At 39.5% G+C, this 24470-nt stretch overlaps 1 protein-coding gene across 2 annotated transcripts in view; it reads right to left on the bottom strand.

Moving 5' to 3' along the window:
• Positions 1 to 3436: 3436 nt before the first annotated feature.
• The window catches only part of COL14A1 (collagen type XIV alpha 1 chain), a 240948-nt gene continuing 219914 nt past the window's right edge, over positions 3437 to 24470 (bottom strand). The window contains exons 46-48 of one of the 2 annotated variants that reach the window (XM_024251441.3): positions 8268 to 8345; positions 6019 to 6174; positions 3437 to 5174 (exon numbers count right to left, since the gene is read on the bottom strand). In XM_024251441.3, coding sequence (XP_024107209.3) covers positions 5143 to 5174; positions 6019 to 6174; positions 8268 to 8345 — 266 coding nt within the window. In that variant the 3' untranslated portion in view covers positions 3437 to 5142. The remainder of the gene's footprint in view (positions 5175 to 6018; positions 6175 to 8267; positions 8346 to 24470) is intronic. The other variant, XM_024251440.3, reaches the window with a different exon arrangement.

Raw genomic sequence — 24470 nt, 5'->3', positions numbered from 1 at the left:
TTTATCTTGTGAACTGAACTCTTAAGCCTCATTGCCCCAAATCTGTAATTCCCAACAGGATAAACATTATCTCTATCCACCCAGTTGCTTATGCCAGAAACGTGAGTTATCCTGTTTTCCTTTCCTCACCTCCATTTCCAGTTGATTAATAAGCCCCGTTATTTCCGCTACCTTAGGTCAGTTCTCCATTATCTACCACTGGTTCACTACAATGGTGTAACTAATGTTTTCTCATCTGCTATGATCCCCTCCAACTCATTCTCCACCATGCAACCAGAATGCTCTCAAAATAGTGTTTCTGGAGCTGTGGCTTACTGATCACCGAGGTGCTTGGTTGAAAAATAAGAAAACGCACCTATCTAGTTCTCAACTCAGACAACTGACACAGAATCCTTGGGCATTCTTCAGAGTTCAGGGGTCTGCACTTTAACGAGCCCTACCTCTACCCCTTTTTGCCGTTAAAATTGAAGCATCCCCAATATGTAAGGCAGATAAATCTAGAGGTTAGGAGTGGATATCTTGAGCCAGAGCTTCTGTGAATTCTAACTGTGCGTCTTTGGGCAAGTAATTTAATGTTTTGTGCTTTTGTCTCTTTACTGGGAAAATCAGGATGATAGTGAACTAGCTCTTGGGTTGTTGGGAGGTTCAAATGAGTTAAAACATAAGTGGTAGCTTTTATTGTTTCTTGCCAATATTTCTGGTTCTCTTCTGCCTCCTAGCACATGGGAAGGCTGTACTTCTCCACCCCATTGAATGTGGTCATGTGATTTACTTAGGCCAAAGATCCATGAGTGAAAATAATGTGTGTCACTCCTGAAGGAAGCGTGGGGCAATGAGTCTCCATGTTCTCTCTCCTTTTGCCTTGGTGATCATGGGAGTGCATGTTGACATGGAAGTGTCCAAGGCAGAAGCAGTGTGGAACACTGAGCCCAGATGTGGCAGACAGCTGCCCTGCTCTCTTGTGTGAGCAAGAAGGAAGTGTTTATTGTGCTAAGTTCCTGAGATGTTAGGGATTATTACCACTGTATAGCCTAGCCCAACATAACTGATACAACTTTGAAGCTCCTGGGATAGGCTTGGGCTATAGTAACTGCACAGTGACAACTTCAGAACATAAACGCAGCAGTGTGGTTCCATGAAACAGCAATTTTCCCTTTATTGACTTAAAACAGACACTTGATCATGTCATTCCTCTGTTTGCAACTCCTCAGTTGCTTCTAATGAAATTTATTAATAAAATAAAATGCAAATCACTAACTTCACACATACAGTCCCCCTTGCTTTGGTCTTCAGCCTTATTTTGTTCACTCTTCCACTCACTCTCCTGCCAACCGGTCTGCTTACAATTCCCTGAAGACGGCACCTACCTTGCTGACAAAGGACCTTTGTACTTGACAAACCGTGGGCTTGAATTCATCTCCCACACCTTTTCTTATCTTCATGTCTCTACTTAAACGTCAGCCCCTCAGAGAGGGGCCCCTCCCACCCAAATGGAAGCAGATGTTCCTTTATTCCTCCTTTCTTATTCCTGTCTTAGGGCCTTATCTGTGTCTTTCATATTCATCATGATTGATAATTAATTTTTCTATGGCCATACCACCCTGAATGCATCTGATGTTGTCTGATAATTAATTTTGCTTGTGTGAACGTTTCCTGTCTTTTTCCAGCAACAGAAAGGATGCCCCAAGAGGACAGAGCCCACATCTCTTTTGTTGATGGTTTTATCCCCAGAACGAAAACACTCCCTGGTTCACAGTAATATTTGATATGGAAAGATGGGGTGGGGCAGAAGAGGTTAAAAAAAAAAAAAAAGAGGAAGAGTTGTTCTAGAATTAAATTGGGGTCTTTTGGAATATAAAATACTACCCTAAAATGACTATTCCCAAAAGAAATGGAGAGTTTGTAACAAATGTGATGAGAATTCTGAAGACTAATGTATTTTTTATGAAATGATGATTTATTACTTTTAGAAAACAGTATAAACTTACAAACTATAAATTAAGATATAAGTATATTTCTGCCAAAGTAAGTCAAGAAAAATGCACTTCAGAATCAGCTTTTATTACAGGCAATGTATTGTAAACTCGAACATCCAGAATCTGAGTTACATTTATTATTTTTAACATTTTACTCAGTAAAAATCTGATATACTGGGCCCAAGTGATGACACATTCCAAATTAATGTAACTTTCTTGCAGCTTAAATAAACAAATTTAGATCACCAAGTGAAATCAAAGCCAAGTGTATTTATACAACTCAAGAATGATGTGAATGGATTAGAATCTCTCATAGTGTATACTTCACCATTTATACACAAACTTTGAGAGTCTTCTGAGTGACATGGTATTAAACTTTGTTTCCAAGGGCCAAATACTAAAATGTATAGAATATCCTACTCTATACTCACTATTAAATGTCATGGACTAGGAAATCTGAGACACAGAGTAAGAAGCAACTGATCACACACCCTAGTCATTTAAGTTGGAAGAGTTCTCTTAGGTGACTCTGGGTCAGGTCATCTTGATGGGCCTTAGACAAGTTTTCCTTCCCATAAATCCTGCTTTCTCAGGCAGAATCATATACCATAACTGAAAGGAAATGGCTGCTGATTATCTGCTCATTGTCTTCTTTCATTCCCTGCAAAGACACCAAAAAAACCAATTTGTTTAGACCTGCCCCCTGCCCCCACCCCACCCCGCCAAAGGCACACAAGTAGATTGTTTGAATCTTTCAGGTGAAGTCTTCTTTCATCTCCGAAGATCAGGAGATTATGAGAAGGACAGAAAGTCAGAGAACCTGGTGATCAGACAGACACCATCCTTCGTGTTAGCCTTTTCCTGATCCAGAAAGAATCCAGCTTCTAGTTGTAAATGTTCCCATCCCTACTTTTTAAAGTTAGCTGTTACTAGGGAGATGCTACAGAGAAGGAGCACATATTAAATTTATGGTTCTCTTTTGTTTCTATTTCAACTAGCACATAATAGAACTCAAATCTTTCTCAAATACCTAGATTTTTCCTTTGTGAGCAAAAGACAAAGTATGGTTTAAGGGTTAGAGTCTATTAGATTCAACCTCATTTCTGCTCTGCCTTCTAGGGGATTTTAGGCTTTCCTCAATGTCAGAAGATAGGTGGGCTCCTCAATCAACTATTGGTAAACATTTATTTAGCAGAGGTCATGCATTTGCAGGATCTTTGCTGCCCGCTAGATTATAAATGAATAATAAAATGTTGCTAATCTCTTAGTCCCAAGTCAACTGCTTCTTCTGTTTTCTACTGCACTCAGAATGAATGAATGAATGAGTGAGTAAACGAGTGAATGAAAGTTTGAATGCTTACCTAAAGGAAGACAACTGTTGTCTTTCTGGTGGACACTCAGTTAAGACTACAAAAGCTTAAGGTGATACTTAGAAATGCAGGAAAAAGAATCCACATACATTGTTTTAAAGTTTTATTTGCTTACAAAAGAAAATAGAAATAGGTTTGTGAAAACTTATCTGCATGTACAAAGTAATCCCTGTAGATAAGGAGAGGCAACCCCTGGAACACACTGCTGGATACATCGTTCATTAAAATTATATCTCTTTGCATCAGAGCTGGTGGAAAGTTATTATTTCACATGAGTTAAAACCACTGAAAAACTAAATCTGTTTCTTAAACTACCAAATTCAGAAAGCTTAAATCCAAATGCTGATTTTTGGATACACATGAAACCAGTTACCAAGTGATCTCAGAGTTGGACAGATCAATTAAACAAGAGGTAGTTTCTCCAATAATGTCCCTTTTTTTCTTATCAGCAAGGTTATTCCCACAGCAAGTAGGAGTAAGTGACATATTCTTTGAACCTCTTTGAATTCTTTTCCTGCTGGGGACATATTTCCCTCAAACACAATCATATCTGTTTGTTCATTTTAGGACTTGAGAGAGAAGATTCCAGAGTTCAATTTATTTTTCCCGATTCCTCTTTCAGCTCTCTTCTCTGGAAAAACAAATTATCTGACATGCCATTAAAACACCAAAGGGAAATCATTGCTACCATGTCATAGATTAAGGGAACTTTTTAAAAATATATATTTTTTGTTAATAATAACAATAATATTAACATTATCCAAGGAGGAGATTTAGGCCGCTGAAATGAGCCCCATCCCCCCCAAAAGTAGCATACAAACCACATAACAACATTTTCTCAAACAAGATTCCTTAAGAGTTCTTGCAGTTGGTCTTCAAATTTCTCCTGAGGCTATCAGACCCCAGGGCCCCACAGTTCCATGGCTTCCAGTTCATCTTGGACAGGGGTGAACTCTGGCTGATCTGGATGGGGAGCTAAAGAGCAAAAGTGGGGGTGGGGACTTGCTGCACCCAGGAATCATAAATTGATATTCTCCCCTCACCTGGGCCCTTAGAGACACAGAGATATCCTGCTGGGTAAAAAGCAGTGGATATCCTAACCCACCACGCCCCTTTTACCTTCCCCATAAGGTTTCAGACAGTTAGTAAACAGACGAAGGGAAAGATACATTACAGAAATTGTTAGAAAACTAGAATCATAGCCAACCATTTAAATATTATATGTTTTATTTACAGAAGAAACCCTGAAAACTCAGCAAAATTATAAAAGAAATAGAAATTTTAAAAATCCATCTCATGTTAGAAGTCCATCACCAGGGGAGAGCAGGGAGGGGAGGTGATCAGGGGAGGAAGGGAGAGCAGGGAGGGGAGGTGATCAGGGGAGGTAGGGAGAGTAGGGTGTTCAAGGAGAAAGATGCCCATCCATCCTGTGTGGGGAGAGGAAGGAGGAAGAGGGACAGTTAAGTAACTTTATTACGGAGCTGTCACACAGGGGAGTCTGGGATAAATTCTTGGCACACAATCATATACCTCTATCCAGGCTGACATGGAGCAGTCAGTGTCTATTGAAATAGACATATATGATTTGGTTAAGTTCCAATGTTATCACTCCATCATGTTTGGAGCAGAGTGGGCAAGAGGTTTGAAAGTGGGAAAGCAGCGATGCAGAAGAAGCAGGGAAGCAGGGTGTCCATTGTTAGGGGCAGGGGCTTGGTGGTGGTGGTGGTTGACAGGACAGTTCTGTATCCACAGCCAAATATCCGGGGCCAATATAACCAGAGTGGAGGATTTCCACTTCAGTGCTGGTAATCATTGTAGGGGATCAGATCTTAATAAGGGATAGGAGTATTTGAGAGAATAGGGAGGGAAAAGATGAACAGAGAAAAACACATCAGCGAAACTTTGTTGACCAATTCCTGTGATAACTAAGGTTAAATTTCTACTGAAGCAGAAAATTTTAAATCCATTAACTAGTAAGTTCATGGCCCCACAGCAGTCCCTCAGCCTCTCTCTTGATGCTTCCAAGAATGACTATGTCAGAAAAGGGGCCATTGCACAGCACGCCAGCATGCACACTGCAGATGTTTTAGGAAGCATATTCTTTTAGTCCAGTAGCTAGTGACAAGGCAAGGACAGCATGATTTTTGTTTCTGATCACAACTATCCTTGGTGTTGTGGTGCTTAAATGCACCTAAATGCAAGTGGTATGCATGATTTCATTGAAAATAATCTAAGGAGCCCTCTTAATTACGGGAGAAGTTCTAAGTTTGACATTTCCCCAAACCAAGAGTAAAATTTTATGGGATGTCTTGGCCACATCACAGCTGTCACATAAGAATGGAGACTCCAAAAGAATGTTCAACCATGTCCTCCGAATGTGCTAAATATGAAGTCAGAGGCCAAGTCTATGTAGGTCATCATTGGGAAGCAAGGAAGATTTAGATGTGCTGTTATTTTGAATTTGCTCTTAAGGTTTTTAAGGGAGTAGCCTCTATAGCAATTTGCACTTTATAGAAAATGTCTCAGGATAATTTAAGGAAGTGAGGCATTCAAGCTCTGCTTCCCATTCATAACCAATTTAACTTTTTTCATAGCACTATCTTCCCATTTTGGTACTAAGCATAGTAAAACATTGATCAAAGCCCACAAGAGGGGCTTTTTGTGACACTTACCTCTCACACCATAGGCAGAACATGACGAGGGGTCACAATATCCAGGCTGGCCAGAAGGACCTTGGGGTCCAGGAACCCCCAGATGACCTGGTGGGCCTCTTGGTCCAGGAGAGCCAGGGGGCCCAGGGCTGCCAGGCCGACTCTCCCCTGAAGGTCCTAAGAAGTACCCACAGATGAAAACCATTGGTCTTTTGCCACAACAGGGTGAGTTTTGAGACAACCAAGAAGTAAACTAACTCTTAGAAGAAGCAACTTTTAGGACAATTAGGACAACCTCTTTCTACTCATTGAGTTCTTTTTCGTAGACTGGATTCCCTAGGCAGAGGATCATAGTGTAATCACTTATCCTCCTGGAGGTCAATACTCTTAATCAGCTCAGGAAACTGGGAAGCAAAATGCATCTTTTCTATTTCCTCTTGGATGTTAAAAGGAAAGGAACATTCCATTATCAACCTTATTTTCTTTTTGGAGCTTTTGTTTCCCAATGCAGTTCCTTATGAATCCAATCTATGGGTGTGCACACACACAGACACACATGAACACACTCAGAGCTCAACCTCATCAACAGTTAGAATAGCCATGTAATTCAGTACCGGTTTATGGCCCCAGATAATTAAAGCTCAACCTCATCAACAGTTAGAATAGCCATGTAATTCAGTACCGGTTTATGGCCCTAGATAATTAAAGTAAACTTGTATGAGTGTGAAATTGTCCTGGAGGGAACCAATGACAAGTTTGAAATTCGACCCAATATACTAATCCAAAATTTCTTTAAGCTAGTTTACATTAATTGAGAATTCAGACTGAGTAAAAATAGGAGGATTAAAATTGTTGTGAATTGAAGAAATTTGTCAGCATTTTTTTTTTTTTTTTTTTTTTTTGGCTTGTATGCTTGTTTTTAGGCCCGGGTTCCAACAGTGTTGAAAAGGCATTCTTCAACTATAATGGAATTTCTCAACTAGAACTGAAATGAAAAGTAGGAACAAGTATCACCTTCTATTTGAATAGCGTGGTGGCTCTCATATATTCAGCTCCTCAATCAGCACTCACCAACCACCCATTCTGTGTAATGTGTAATGTTATATGAGTTCCTCACATTGTCTCTAATAACAGAAATATTTACACTCAAAATGAATTGCGTTAGGAACCTCTCTCAGAAAAAGTAGTTTCCAAAATCCTTACTAGATTGGAAAGAAAAATCTGTAAAGCACTTTACTTAATGTGGCTAAGACTGACATTATAAATATATATTATAATAAGATTGCAAATTATAATAATTCTAATATCAAGCCTGATCATCTGGAGACCATTCTAAAAGCATATAATACACAAAACTCAAAACTTCTACAGAACTCATTCAGTAAGATTACCATGGCAGGAAATACTAGTGCTCACCAAATAGCCTTGTATTTCTGTAGATTTTGTGTCTGCCTTGCAGTTCAGTTGGGGCTAGGTGATTAGTTCCAGACAATAAAATGTGAATGGAAGTGACATCTCATTCTGTTTAGGAAGTTGAGACTGACGTGACTTCTTTTTTTTTTTTTTTTTTTGAGTCAGGGTCTCCCTCTGTCACCCAGGCTGGAAGGCAGTGGCGCCATCACAGCTCACTGTAGCCTCAACCTCCAGAGCTCATGTGGTCCTCTGTTTCAGCCTCTCAAGTAGCTGGGACTACAAGCACATGCCACCACACCTGGTTAAATTTTTGTATTATTATTATTTTTTTTTGTAGAAATGGGGTTTCGTCACATTGCCCAGGCTGGTCTCAAACTCTTGGCCTCAGGTGATCCTCTTGCCTCAGCTTCCCGAAACTCTGGGCTTACTGGAGTGAGCCACCACACCCAGCCCGATGTGCCTTCTTTATCTTTCTGTTGGAGGCTACATGATTCACCATGGAGGTCATGGGTTCTGAGATGGAAGAGAGCTACCTTATTCATATGAAACTTTGTGTGATTGTGAAATAAAGCTTTATTGTGTAAATCCACTAAGCATTTGGGATGTATTTGTCACTATAGCATAGTCTGTCCTATCGCAACTCACACAAACAATAAGATCCCAGAATATGCTCTAACTTTTTGGTCTTGTATATTGGGAGGATCATTATTAACAAAGAAGCCTCCCAATAAAACAAGTAAGAAATACAGCCATTTAAGTTACATACTAGGATGTAAGATGACCATTTTCCTCGCTTGCAATGCCAACTGAATATAAAAATGTACATTTGCAGTTTCTTGTTAGGAAGGAAGATTTACCTGCTGGTCCAGGGGGGCCTCTTGGACCTTGGGTTCCAACGCCTGGATTTCCTTTTTCTCCTTTGATACCAGTTAGACCTGTTTAAAATAATTTTTAAAAATGTTTAAAGTTCTTTTTAAAAGAAAATCTTGGTAGTTCCATTTTTCTGGAGTTCAAAAGTGCTTCTCTGATGAAGACAATCAAGTGGGTTCATTTGGGGTTATGAGTACCATGGGACCTTTAAATTAAATTCTGACACTGGTAGCATATGTAGAATCACATGTTGAAGTCTGGTTCTGTATTTGAATGTGTGGTCTGTATTTGCTATTCTGCCAGTCTCTCTTTGTCCTTCCTACTGAAGTCACACAGCCTGCCAAGAACTGGTCCTTGTCTTTGCACGCACCAGGCCACTGGACTTATGCAGCTGGCACTCCACAAGTAACACAATAGAAATCACAAGTGAACACGTCTAACATTTTCCTTTTGGTCCACCCTGTAATGTATCTGCAAAAGGCATGAATTATAATTAGGCAGCAACATTCTGAAGAGCGTGAGTTTCCATTAAAACTTGGAAGCTTCAGAAAAGCCTGTGTTTGATTTGGCTGATTCAGCCCCATAAAAATCTAAATCTATTCGTGTTTCTTTTCCATGGAGCAGACCTCTTATAATTTACAGTGCTATTAACAAACTATACATTTTCACAGGCAAACAACAAAGAAACATATACTCTGACACCTCATTATATAAACAGGTCCTATCACAAGATCACTTGAAAGGTGAGAGTGCCTATATTGAGGCCCAAGATAGGGTTGCATTAGACTGAGGTCTGGGTTACCCTGGCTTACATCATAGAAGATCTTTGCTGTCTGTTTTTTGTGTACAACAATGCTTTGAAATAGCGGCATGCAAAACAGCATCTCTGTTTAATTATACCTACTGAGAAATTGTGTTGAATTGGCAAAGCCTAGAAGGAAACATCAATAAATGAAAAATAGCCAATTTGACAGGTAGCAGGCATGGAAAGGCCTTGCAATTTTTTAAAATTACAAATAACTATTTGTTTACTTTAAATATAATGCATATTCACTGTCAACAAATTAGATGTAACAAGCAAGATGCTAGCACTTGAAAATAATCACTTTTAACATATTACTTTATAACTTCCAGAAAGAAAAGCGTTGACGTAGTATTTGTTCTGGAAATCATTGGTAAAGAAGACTCCAGTGAGGAACTAACAGGTTTTGGTTTTTTTGTTTTTACACTGCACATATAATGGTTGTTCCTAATCTGCAGCTTTGGTATCTTTTGTGCTCCCAGTAATGATCTCTTGTAGTCAAGACATAGCCTGGCATCTCTTTTAAAAAGCTCTTCTTCTTTACTAGGTGTCATCCAGGTTGGTCTACTCATTGCTAGAATTCCCAAACACCCAATCCTATTGCATGTCACCTTGATGGTGCTATCTGAGCTTACAAAAGACCAGTACCTCCATGACAGCCCAGGGCACAAACACCATGCCTGTGACTTTCTGTTCAGTGCTTGGTTCTTCTCTTAGGAGCCCATAAGGAAAACAACAATTTCTCAAAAGTAAAAATACCACCTCATTTGAGTTTTAAAAGCACACAGCTAACTCTGACTCACCAATATTTAATGCTGAATTGCTAATCAAGTTGTTTAGACAGAAAACCATGCTGTGGAAGCCTACTGGGTATTAGTTTAGTAGCTAATTGGAGTTTGTAGTTTTTAGCTGAGAGGCGCTACTTCACTTGTCAGTGCTTATGCCCCAGTGTGCATCCGGGAATTTAGCCGAGAATCCCTCTTCTTCTGTTTGAACTGGAGTCACTTTGCCAACAAGGAACAACTAATTTTGAAAGAACTACAACATAACAAAATATACTGATGACTAATACCAGGCTGTTCCTGATTAAGAGCGTGGTGACTCAGTGGCCTCTCACGACCTCACGGTGCAGGATCATCTTTAACAGGATGGCTCCTAATGCTTAATTCTCCACAAGAAGAAGTGGATCAGGCAGAAGAGGATATCTGGGAAAGTATTCTTGGGACTAATCCCCTAATAATAGTTTCCTGACTTGTTTTTTGCCTATTCATAATGAAAGCACGAGGTGGAGAAGATTGGGAATAGAAAATCTGGTTGTTTTAATTTTCTCATTATACAGAGAAAAATAAATGGAATCAGATATTATCTGTAACATATGTCGAGGTAAGAAGAGAGAACGAGCCTCACAAAAATATTAAAAAAAAAATTTCAGCCCTTGAAATGCCTTAGAAAAGAAAAAAGGAAAATGCCTAAAGACACAATTATATATTAACAAGAAATTTTAGATTTTATTCTTTTTTTTTTTTTTTTTTTTTTTTTTTGAGACAGAGTCTCACTCACTCTGTCATCCAGGGTGGATTGTAGTGGCATAATCTCAGCTCACTGCAACCTCCGCCTCCTGGGTTCAGGCAATTCTCTTGCCTCAGCCTCCTGAGTGTCTGGGATTACAGGTGTGTGACACTATGCTTGGCTAATTTTTATATTTTTAGTAGAGACAAGGTTTCACCATTTTGGCCAGGCTGGTCTCGAACTCCTAACCTCAAATGATCCGCCCACCTTAACCTTCCAAAGTGCTGGGATTACAGATATGAGCCACCATGCCTGGCTGATTTTATTATTCTTCAAGTTATTATATTACAAACTACATTTAGGTGAATACATTAATATTTGCCCACATATCCACTTGTGGTTCTCATACTGAAGGAATGTTCATGTCCATGACAACTGAACTTGGTTGTAGGCCATTTTTTGGAGTGAAGCAATCTTGTTAAAAATTAGTATTTAAGTACCTTAGATGAGGACTGAGATCAAAGGCTAAGCATAGAGACTTCAGATCTCTAAAAATAGACCTGGATGTATTTTTGATAAGCCTGGTAGGACCTAATTAAAAGGAGGGAAATCAAGTGTCCTAAAACATCAGCTTGTGACTTTCCATGAGATGCCTGAGGGCAGTGGAGCCTGGGTATAAAGTCATTTTTTACAGACAGAACCCAGTCATGGCCCATCATAGATCTCTTTTGCACAGACCCAAGGAGGGGCCACCTGGTGCTGAGATGGGGTCACCAGTGCTAAGTGCCAGTGTCCTTTCCACAAAAACATTGAGACACAGGAGACTCATGGGACTCCCAAATGCTAATTTCCTTCTTTTGAAATGCCCTTTACCTTGTCTGCCTCCATAACTTCTCCTCATTCTTTAAGACCCAACTCAAAACTTCTCTATAACCATAGTAGGCAGAACCATGACAGACTCAAGAGAGCAAGGAATATTTATCTTATTCCATGGTTATATCCCCAATGTATAAATATCATGTCTTCCACATAATATATAACTCACAAATATTTGTTGAGTGAATGAACAAATGAAAGAATAAATGAGTGAAAGAATTCTTTGCTTTCTCAGTAACTGCGCTCCTTTGGTACTGCGTATTCCACTGCATTACCTATTCTCGTGCCCACATGGCCCCAAAACTATAGAACTCTTGACTGCTGGAGCAGTGCCTTACTTACCTCTCTAGCATCAGTCCATGGCCACTCTTACGTGGCTCAATAAATACTGGAAGACTAAATGAATTCAATGCCTAGACTAATATTCAACTGCCCATTATTATTATTTTTTAATTTATTTTACTTTTAAGTTCTGGGCTACACGTGCAGAACGTGCAGGTTTGCTACACAGGTAAATGTGTGCCATGGTGGTTTGCTGCACCTATCAACCCATCACCTAGGTTTTAAGCCCCGCACACATTAGCTATTTGTCCTGATGCTCTTCCTCCCGTTGCCCCTCCTCCCGACAGGTCCCAGTATGTGTTGTTCCCCTCCCTGTGTCCCTGTGTTCTCATTGCTCCCACTTATGAGTGAGAATATGTGGTGTTTGGTTTTCTGTTCTTGTGTTAGTTTGCTGAGGATGATGGCTTCCAGCTTCATCCATGTCCCTGCAAAGTACATGATCTCATTCCTTTTTATGGTTGCATAGTGTTCCATGGTGTACACGCACCACATTTGCTTTAGTCTATCACTGATGGCCATTTGGGTTGGTTCCATGTCTTTGCTATTGTGAATAGTTCAGCTGCCCATTATAAGCAAGCATATCTTTGAAAAATCAACAGACAAAATTCCTTAGGCTGAAGCTTCATTTTTATACTCCTCAGTTATGTAAACACTGCTTTTTCTAACAAGTTCCTTGTGTGGTGGTGATATCAACTACTAGTGCCTTTTAGAGATGAATATAATTGGCTCCAATGAAGTTTGAGGTACTGCAATTTTTAAAATGAGCACAGCTCATATAAATTAGATCTAACTTAGCAAAAATACGATTTAGCCAAGATTAAAATACCCTTAGTTTTCTGTAGCGTAACCAAAATAATATTTAGGATCATGAGAAAGAAGTCCCCTCCCTCCATCTCCTCCTACTCCTTCTCTCTCTCTCTTTTTCTAATGACTATCTTTTAGAGCAGTTTTGGGTTCACAGTAAAACTGAGTAAAACATACAGAGATTTCTCATATACACCCTGCTCCCACAGATGCATAGCCTCGCTCATTTTACAACATCCTCCATCAGAGTGGTACATTTGTCATATTCATTCATTCATCAGAGTCTCATTAGAAACCACTTCAGGTTGCCTGATTCTCCCTCACCACTAACCTAACACTGACTCGTCAATATTTTTGTTTTCTGGCCCACAAAATCAGGGACTTGCTTGTTTTAGATCTTCATTCTATTCCAAGTGCCTGTCACACATTAAGCACTCAAGAAATATCTGTTAAAGCAATGGATGAATGAATGGAATACAAAATTTGATTGCAGACTTTGACAAATCAAAAACGTGCCTGAGAGTGTATCAGCACTGCCTATAAATTATCTCACTAGGTTTCGGATGCCAGCTGCTTCACATGAACAAACTCATGTTGTTTTCACATGAGCCAAGAGGGCAGGCACTGCTATCAACCCTGAAAGAGAGCTGGATCCTGAGATGGTAAGTCACTTGTCCTTAGCTAGGAAATAACAGAGCCAAAATCTCAACCCAGGCAGATTGGCACAGAAGCCTCTGTGCTCAACCACTGCCCTCCCCGCCTCTCCATCCTAAGCTGGACCTGAAGGCTCTTTCTTGTCTTGCTTGCTATAGTTATGGCTTCCCAAACCTCCTGCCAAATGTGTCTGCACACTTTCTCTGGCCTTGCACTCAGCAGTCAGCCCTGTGTTTATCACCACATTTCCTCAGCTGCTTTCCTCAATTTGTATACTTGCTGTCTGCCCTGAGCAGGATTTGGAATTCATTTTAAGAGGATTTATCCTGCTCACACTAACATGTCCAGGGGTTGGCCCTTGGTTGTCTGTTTCCTATTTTCTTTGGCCTGTTGGCCTCTGAGTTGGGAGATTTTATTCATTTTTATGGCCCCCCTGACCACATCACGCACTCCAGCCTGGAGTTTCTGCTGTTTGTGGAGCACAGTCACTCCTTCCTCATCCCCAGACATTCTGAGGAACTCCCAGGATTTATGCCCAGGAAGCTATGCAAGGCCTGGGGAATGATTCCATTGTAATTGTACCAAAAAGTCACAGAGATTATAGATCAAGGCTTGCTGTGTTATTATATTGTCTGTTGCCTGGGATATACTGGTGATGGATTGCAAGTACAGTCTGTTCTTCACTCAATGTTTGTGTGAATGCCTACTAAGAGCAAGGTACTGGACCTAGCACCTAGTTACAAGAAGGCAGATTAATTGGACTCAATTCAATAAGTACTGTATGCATTTTGTTAAGCTCTGCTCTTTCTGCATGTTTGGTCTGTAGGACTAGTACCAGTTTCTGGGGCTCCATGCTTTATGCTAAGATGGACAGGGATGGAAAATACGTAGTTGTTTTATATGTAAATGAGCCTTGCAAATGATTGCTAAAGGTCCCTCTTCCTATTGTCTTTTTCATATAACAACTGGTCATCTACTGTGACTTTATAATTCAGGGCTCAGCCAGGTAAATATAAACCACTCTAGATCTTTCAGAGAGAGGAAATTTGGAATTTAATACAGAGACTTGATAACATGGATGATGGAAAAGCTTAGAAACCAAGCAAAGATGTAACTTACAAATTGGCAAGAACACGGAGCCACTATTACCTGTAGGAGAGTAGAGACAATGAGAAAAAAAAAATGTGACTGAAGCCCAGAGCTCAGGGGCTTCTGGTAGGATCTAGAAACAGAAGGGGAGATTGTCTACTAGAAGCAGGGGAGCAGAGGGGTGGTGGCTACAACTAGAGTTGCAGAGGAGGCAGGGGTGGGGTTTGCCCTTCTTCGTACCCTCCAATCTTCCTCAATGCTTTCCACTGGGCTGACCTTGCCAAAGAGCAGAGGGCAAAGGGGTCTGGACACCTAGCACCACAAAGCTAAAGCCTGGAGAAGGCGAACAACACAAACTGCCTAGCCCAGTCCCAACATCAGCCACTGGGAATCCAGAGTCAAAAGCACCCCTCCTGCATGTAGCAGGTCGTCATGGAGTAGGAAACAGAGACAGGTAACAAGTAGTTATAATGCAATGTGAAAACAGCTACAGCAGAATATGAAAGTACGGAACTGAGGCACCTGTGGGGACTGCAGAAGGCTTCCCAATATGGCTGAGCCCGAAATGACGTCTTGAAGAACAGGCATTATCTGCTAAAGAAGTGACAGATGCGCACGGTGGCAGACGAACGTGCATGCACAAAGGCTTGCAGGTGAGAGACAATAGAGCATGCCTGGGGGACCAGAAATGGTTTGGTATGGCTTTGGCAGTTTCAGGTTGTTTCACAGGCAATAGAATATAAGGCTAGTCTAGGCCAGAGCATGACAAGCTTTGTGTGCCAGACTATGGAGAGACACTAACTTGTAAAGACCACCTTCAGTACCTCCTACTTAATTTTATGTTCGGACTTCATATTCTTTTTCTTCAAAAGGAACCCCAAGTCGTAAGCTTCAGGTTCCACAAAACCTGGATCTGCTCCTTCCGGGCGCTACAAGGCAATACATTGGTTAAGGCAGCCTGGAGTCCTATAGAGCCTAGCTCTACTGGTAAACCCTGTGCTATTTCCACAGAAAAGCCAGAGGAAAACAGGTTGAATCATTAAGTGGGGCCACTCAATGGTCAAAGGAATCCACTAACCAGAGCAAGATCAAGGCAAAAGGGTTAGCACTTCAGGTCTTCCTATTAGTCTCTATCAGACAAGACAGTATAGGTAGAGGGTCCTTTGGTATTTTGACCACAGACTCACCTAAATTTGGGCAGCGAGAGGGAGGAAGTGCAGTAGGAAGGGAAGAGGAGAAGTAGGAAGGTGGAAGTTAAAAAGAGAAGGGTGGAGAGAGAGAGAAGAAGATGAGGTGCAAAGTTCATCAGTGCACACCAGCCTATTGTAGTCTGCAGGTTGACCATTCACAACTGCAGGTGAGTGGCAGGAGAAAATGGGCACTAAATCAGGCATCAGGAATCCGGGCTTTTTGTTCACCCAGTTTTGCTGCTGACACTATGACCTCACTGGTACATAAGAACGTTAGACCAAATGCCAATCTATTACTTTCTGCTACAAAATTTTGATCATTCCTTCTTAAGAGCTATTATATTATTTCCACTATTGACTATTAAGAAAATTATAAAGTATTCAAAATTAGTGGGAAAAGGAACCAAGTTCTATAGCTTAAAAATGAACATTTCAGGTTCAGCATGAATAGTCAACCAGTTGATAATATTTAAATTGGAGCTTGGTCTTCATTCCTTGCAGAATTGGAAAATGATATGATGCTCTCCACTCTTGGAAAAGTGAGCTGTGTCCAGGCATTGGGATAAGGTCAGGGTCTACAGAATTTAAAACAAAATGTGTTATGACCAACAGCCCTTCATCATCAGCATGAAAGACCCATTACTATATTCTCCCTCATAAGTGGGAGTTTAATAATGAGAACACATGGAAACAGGGAGGGGAACATCACACACCAGGGGCTGTCAGGCGGTTGGGCAAAAGGGGACGGAGAGCATTAGGACAAATATCTAATGCATGGGGGGATTAAAACCTGGATGACGGGTCAATAGGTGCAGCAAACCACCATGGCACATGTATACCTATGTAACAAACCTGCACTTTCAGCACATGTATCCCAGAAGTTAACATAAAATTAAAAAAAAAAAAAACGATAAACACATCCAAAATCAAGGATACTCATCATGTTTTTCCAAACTAGCAAAGAAGTTCAGGAAAGTCAAACTACTTCGCTATATTTACGTAGTAATTTAATGCCAAAGTCAAATCTAGAACAATGAAAATAGAAAGGATTAATGAATATATCTTTTCTCTGCATGTTTTCACCCTCCCCTAAAAATATATTTTGATAATTAACTTATTACAGTCATGGCTTTGAAAGCCATGTCAAAAAATCCACCAAAAATGGTTTATCACAGCTAATACAAACAAATTTAGTTTTATCATATAAACTACATTATATTTCCATTTTACTTATGTTCAAAGCTTGAAAATTTAGAAAATGACAAAATGCATTCCTACATTTTTAAAAAGGGAGTTTCTTTCTCTCTCTTTTATTATCTAGTATAACCAAATCTCCTTCTTAGAAAACTTGCCATGATTTTCTGGCTAAATTACACGACGACGACTTGAAAGAAAATGCTTACATTGTTCACATGGCAGTAATCTGCTATTACCATGATGTCTCAGGATTGTTGCACAATATCCACATGGGCTTTTGATTTTATCAGGGCTCAAGGTGTGAATGAGAAATGGCAGTCAAAAAGCTAGCCAAGAGGTTATCGACACTATAAACTAGTTATGACTTATGAAATAACCATTGTATTTCATGTATTATGAGGAATAAAAGAAAAATGTGCATTAAAATTTGTTTTGGGGGATAATGTAGCCTCATTGTAAGAAAGGATGAACAGAAAGAAATCATTAAAGGCCAATTCAAGAAAGTATACTCTATCTGGGTATTGAATGACATGCGTCACACACTAATGCGGTAGGATTAATCAGCCATTGATTTATCAAATATTTGTTCAAACTGACTAATAGACTTTCCAATTAAGGTTTTAAAATTTTTTTATTTACAGAAACAATGATACTAGCTTCCATGGCAAAAACAAGACAAAACACTAGTTATGGCTTATTATTACTGTAACAGTCATATTCTACTAATTATAAAGGGTGGGAACATAATTTAATGGTAATTTTAATTTGTCAATGGCTTTTTTTCTCTTGTTCTTTGTTTTTTATTTGAAAATGGATTTTGTTCTAATTATGACTAATCTCAGAAACAGGAACACAAAAGGTATTAGTAGTCTTCAAAAACATTTTTCCCAATAATTGCTACTGTTTTTAAAGGTGCCTACAGCTACATTTTGCGTTTCCCTCTAAAAACCTACATCTGTCATTTGGATGATTTAAAAGAATACAGGAGAGAAAAACAAACATAAGTGGTGAAAACAGGCAGGGTAAGCCAACTCTTCACAAGAGCCCTTCATTATTCAGCACTGTAGACGTCATACTGCTTGGCAATCATTTCGGTGGATGAGAGCATCACCCTCTTTGCAATGCACAGCCAGAAGGCCTTGTTTTAATTTAGAAGAGTGTGATGGTTTAAACAGACACGGACAAAATCTTTAAAATGCCTCCCTCCAAAGTGTACAGCCGAATTCCTCTCTACTTGAGTGTGGGCCAGGCTTAGTGACTCCCTTCTAACAAATAGAATATGGTGAAAGTAAAAGCTTGGGTTTCTGAGACTAGATGTCAAAATCGTAATGGGAACTCCTCTACTCTCTCTCTTGGATCGGTGGCTCTGAGGAAAGCAGCCTCTATGCGTTGAAAATGAATTCTCAACCATGCCCCACGAAGAGCTCCACAGCGAGGAACTGAACCCTCCTGCCAATCGTCAGCCAGGGCCGGAGACTCCTGCCAACAGTCCTGTGAGGACACCATCTTGGAAACAGATGCACCAGCTCCAGTCAAGCCTTCAGATGACTGGCCTCCTAAATGACATATTGACTGCAACTTTATGCAAGACTCTTAGCCAACAGCACTCACATAAAACTCAAATTCCTGACCCACAAAAATGGACATTATATATATTTGTTGCTTTAAGACACTAAGTTTTAAAGTAATTTGTTACACAGCAATAGATCACTAATACATAGAGTTTCTTTCTGCAGCCATGATCAATGTAAAGAGTCACTTTGTAATTAAAAAAATCAATAAAAGATGATGCAAAGAAGAAAAAAAAGAGCATTCCTTGTCAATGCCTTAAGATGACTACACCATTAGGAAAACACAATCCACTAAACCTTCAGATAAAGGTCTTGTTCTGAAGGGCATTCAAATTGGACTTAACCAGATGAGTACTGGGTGGAAAAAAGAAAGAGAAAACTACCTGTATTCATCTTTCAGGAAATGAGAGGCAGGGTATGGGGAATCAAAGAAGGAAGAAGGCAACATGTATTTCAGCAGATTTTTTTTTTTTTTTTGAGAAAGAGTCTTGCTCTGTTCACCTAGCTGGAGTGCAATGGTGTGATCTTGGCTCACTGCAACCTCCACCTCCCAGGTTCAAGCGATTCTCCTGCCTCAACCTCCCAAGTAGCTGGGATTACAGGCACACACCACCACACCCAGCTAATTTTTGTATTTTTTTTTTAAGTAGAGACAGGGTTTCGCCATGTTGGACAGGCTGGTTTCAAACTCCTAACCTTAAGCAATCCACCCACTTTGGCATCCCAAAGTGCTGGGATTACAGGTGTGAGCCACTGCTACCGGCCTATTTCAGCAAATTTTTTTTTTGTTTGTTTGTTTGAGAAGGAGTCTCGCTCTGTCACCCAGGCTGGAGTGCAGTGGTGCGATCTCTGTTCACTGAAACCTCCACCTCCCGGGTTCAAGCAATTCTCTGCTTCAGCCTCCCTACTAGCTGGGATTACAGGCACCCACCAACATGCCCAGCTAATTTTTGTATTTTTAGTAGAGACGGAGTTTCACCATCTTGGCCAGGCTGGTCTTGAACTCCTGACCTTGTGATCCACCTGCCTCGGCCTCCCAAAGTGCTGGGATTACAGGCGTGAGCCACTGCGCCCAGCCTATTTCAGCAAATTTTTAACAGCAATAAAAAGAAAGAACACCTCTCATGCAACTGAATAGTCACTGTAATACAAAATCATAGGGAAGACTTGAAAATATTTAAGTGCCATTTAGCAAATAATAATGAAAGCTCTACCAGCACTCAATCTTTAATCAAGATGATCTGCCCCATAGAGATAATTTTTCCAGGAATCAGCTAGGATACATTGGGCATTAAGAAATTTCACAAAAATGATTTTTACCATTGCAGCATTCCTGGCTCAGAAGTGCTATGGTTTTACTCAGAAGTGCTAGTGTTTTTAACCACAGGAGTATCCCGCTTCTCTCTCCCAGCTTTAAAATCAATCTGGAACTCAGTTTTCTCTATAGATGTTTCAGTCTTGTTGACTCACAGCTTACCCTGAGCATTAGGGAGACAGGTTTAGCTTTCGTGTGGGTGCACCATTTCCCTGCCATGCTGTGTTTCTTGAGTCTCTGAGAGGGAGTGTTACCTATTCATGGCGCTCAAAGGAAGCCTGATTCCTTGTTTACTTTTGTTTGCTTGAGCGAGTTCTGTTTGCCATTGAGCACATGGGAAAAGGAGGACAAGATAATTTACATTTATTTGCATAATGCAATCATGTGTTTATTATCTTAGTAGATCACCACTGTGAACACAACAGAGACAAATGCAGAGTGACATGACTTTATAATGGTGTCCTGAAGCAGAAATTGCAGAAAGTTTACCTTGCTCTTAGGATAAGTTCAAATTCCTTACCCAGACTCACAAAATGTTGGTTGCATCCTGTGGCCTCTGTCTACTCCTCCCTCCTCCTGAATTCTTACTGTCCTTTTAACTCACCAAGCTCCAACTATACTATTCTTTTTTCTGTTATCCAAAGCAATGGAGCTTAGTAGGGGCAGTGCCATCCCTAGGAGACATTCTTGATACTTGTAGGGGAACTTCTGGTTGATGAAATGATTAGAGGTTGTTTTTACATTTATATACATATTGGAATAAATTATTTGACTATAAATTACTTTCCTTTTAGTTCTCCTTTGTATTACACTAGAGAACATTGTAATTTCTCTATTTAGTGTTCTTTGTTTAATGATATGTGAAGATAGGTTATATTTAATGTCTATGAATTTTATTTTGGAACAGTAAAAGAGACAAGAGAAATTATTTATTGTGAAAGGGAGAGTCACTGCTTTAAACGTTTCAAGCCCTTTCTCACCTCAGGACCTTTGCACATGCTATTGCCTCCTCTGCCTAGAATGCTCTTCCCCAACTCTCTTATTGCTATGGCAAGTTCCTACTAAAGTTCTAGGTCTCAGCTAAAACATCACTGATCGAGTCAGTCTCCTTTTGTATGCCATATGTTATCCTGTACTTTTTCATAGCACTAATTACAACTGAAATTAAATGATTCATATATTGTTTGCTTAATATCCATCTCCCATAACAGTAAGGTGCCATGAAAGTCAGGAAATATATACCCTGTTTACCACCATGTCATCAACGCCCAGCACAAGCTGGAAGTGTACTAGATGCTCAGTAAGTACCACTGAATGAATGAATGGAGATTCAGAGATTAAGTTTTAAGCTTAAGTAGTCAAGATCACACAGCTAGTTAAGTGTCGAAGCCAGCAAGCACAGGCATTCTGGAATCATACATATCTGGATCTGAATTCTAGACCCCTATTGTTCCACTGTATGACCTTGGACAATTAACAATCTAGCAGAGCCTCAGTTTCCTCACCTAACATGGAACTAATCCTGACCTCATAAGATTTTTATGAGCATCACATAACATGCTTAGCGATTGACACATAGTAGTTGCTTAATAAATGCTAGCACCCGTTCTTCTCAAAGACCACAGTGACTGACATTTTCCTTTACATTCTGAAACCATTTATATTCTATGTAACTCATTTAGCATTTACCATCTTCCAGTCTGTACCCTCAGCAATCTTTCATATTCCTTCCTTATCCAAACCAGGTCTTCCACTTTACCCAAATGAGGTAGCGTGTACAGGACTGAGCGCAACACTTGGCAGATGCAATTGGAGCCTAATAAGTAAAAGCTATAAATAACAGTATTATCTATCTGCCAAACTGAAAAACCTTACACAAACACTGCATTTAATATTTGCTGACTTATTGTGTAAGATAAACCAGATATAAATTCCAGCTGTCCAGCTATACAATCTAAAATGAAAATCTCTAGATGGTTAGGTTAGTTAGATGATCAGATGGTTTCTCTGATTCAAAAATTTCGGGAGGATCATGGAAACTAAAGGAGTTGCATAAAGACTGAAATCAGGCTGGGCGCGGTGGATCACGCCTGTAATCCCAGCACTTTGGGAGGCTGAGGCGGGGCAGGGGGGGTCAGTTGAGGTTAGGAGTTCAAGACTAGCCTGGCCTACATGGTGAAACCCCGTCTCTACTAAAAATACAAAAATTAACCAGGTATGGTGGTGCCTGCCTGTAGTCCCAGCTACTTGGGAAGCTGAGGCAGGAGAATTGCTTGAACCCGGGGGGTGGAGGTTGCAGTGAGCCAAGATCCGAGATCACACCACTGCGATCCAGTCTGGGGAACAGAGCAAGACCCTGTCTCTGAGAAAGGAAAAAAAAAAAAAGACTGAAATCAGGGGAATTTTCTAGTTCTTTTCAACTGAATAAAGAAACTTAATTTTGTGAACTATAAACCAACAAACTTATTGTTGACTTGTTTAATATATGGCTCAAGATACCAGTGTAGAGAATGAACATTTAAATAAATTGACTAAACAAAAACAGATGAATCATCTGGGAATGATATGCACAGAGCAGAAGAAGAAAATGATCTGTAATTGAGGAAATCTGGTTGGGAATAACCCAAAAATGTGACTCAAGAGTGAGTTGAGGCCAGAACAGCAATTGACAAATAGTAGTCAATCACTGGATTGTCCAGTCAAGCACCGGATTGTCATGGTTCAGTGATCAAAAGAGGAACCTCAGAGCTGGTCCTCTCTTCTGAATTTTGGGATAATGAGAAGCCAGATTATACAGAACCATTTACATGAAGACAGTACAGGGTTTAATGGGGAGAGGTAACCAACTAGCATCCCATGGAAAAATAGCTTTTCTTTGACATAAATTAACAGAGAAGAACAAGTGACAAGGAAAAGCAGGTGAGAAATCGGGCTGTTTAATATAAAGCATGATGTTATGCAAATGAGGCCTCTTCAATGCTAAGTGCCAATAATTAGACAAATCTAAGTGGGATTTCAAGCTCCAGATAGAAAACTTGAACAACATTAGCCACAGGATCCCTCTGAATCCTTAAATTCTAAGAATTCTCTCTTACAGTCTGTGTGTAAGAGGATAGCTAAAAACTGTTCCACACAAACTTACGAAAAAGACTTTAAGTTAAAGGAGACAAAGGGTTAATGAAGAGAGAGACAGACAATCAGATGGAGCAAAAGTGCAATCTTCTTTTAGATAATAAGAAAAGTCATGAAAAGCCGTGTACATCACATTGCGAATATGAAAGGAAAATCCATAATTTTTCTTCTGCTCTCTAAAAATGCATATTCTTTGCCATTTCTCTGATAAAGATGGGGTTAATCAAAGACATTGTACGGGGATAGTGTTTTTCAAACTAAGGTAACGAAACCCAAGGTCTCTCCTCATTCTTTTAACAAAAGAAGAAAACAGGGAATAACAGGAAGGGTAAAAATAATTTCTTTTGTCCTAGTTATATACATTTGCATGCATGCATATGCATAAGCAATATTGCACATGATGTCAAATGTATTTTTTACTGTGTATCACATTTTTAAAAGTTTGAAAAACTAGAATAGAAAATTTAGAGTGGGCACTTCTGATGAAAAACTATCCAAACTGAATGGAGTTGTGAATTTAAAAAAAAAAAATTTTCCCATAGGTTATTGGGGAACAGGTGGTGTTTGGTTACATAAGTTCTTTAGTGGTGATTTGTGAGATTTTTGTGCACCCATCACCTGAGCAGTATACACTGTACCCTATTTGTAGACTTTTATCCACTTCCCACCCTTTCCCCCTGAGTCCCCAAAGTCCATTGTGTCATTCTTATGCCTTTGCATCCTCATAGCTTAGCTCCTACTTATGAGTGAGGACATATGGTGTTTGGTTTTCCATTCCTGAGTCAATTCACTTAGAATGCTCGTCTCCAATCTCATCTGGGTTACTGCGAATGCCATTAATTCATTCCTTTTCATGGCTGAGTAGTAGTCCATCATATATATATATATGCTTTATATATGCTATATATATGCTTTATATATGGTATATATATCATATATATGCCATATATATGCTTTATATATGATATATATGCCATATATATGCTATATATAGCATATATATGCTTTATATATCTGCTATATATATCATATATATACTATATATCATATATATACTATATATATGATATATAGTATATATATGATATATATAGTATATATATGATACATATATGATATATATAGTATATATATGATATATATATGATATATATAGTATATATATGATATATATAGTATATATATATACCACAGTTTCTTCATCCACTCGTTGATTGATGGGCATTTGGGTTGGTTCCACGTTTCTGCACTTGCGAATTGTGCTGCTATAAACATGCATATGCAAATATCTTTTTTGTATAATGACTTATTTTCCTCTGGGTAGATACCCAGTAGTGAATTTTTTTTAGGAAGACTCCTATGAGGCTCATAGGAAGCCTAAGAAGAAAGTGAGCCTTATTTCAGTGTTCAAGCCAGAACGCTCAACAGCCATATTTCTCATAATCTCGCTTTTGTAGTTGATTATGTGCTACATACACTGCCTGGTAATAGTACTTATTTTTACTCATTACAATATTGTGTCCTTATAACATTATTTTATCAAGAATGATGATAATCATATTTCATACAGCAGATAAAAACAACAGTCTCTGGCTCTTATTTCAAGTCTTGATGTTGGCTGACTTTGAGCCTTTTTGGCCTTACCACAATATCTTCATATGCTTCCTTTTATAGAAAATGAGAAAGAGAAAAGATAGCTGAAGACTTTG

Source organism: Pongo abelii, chromosome 7 (genome assembly GCF_028885655.2).
Source record: "Pongo abelii isolate AG06213 chromosome 7, NHGRI_mPonAbe1-v2.0_pri, whole genome shotgun sequence".
Lineage (NCBI taxonomy): Eukaryota > Metazoa > Chordata > Mammalia > Primates > Hominidae > Pongo > Pongo abelii.
This window is presented reverse-complemented; position numbering and strand designations above follow the sequence as displayed.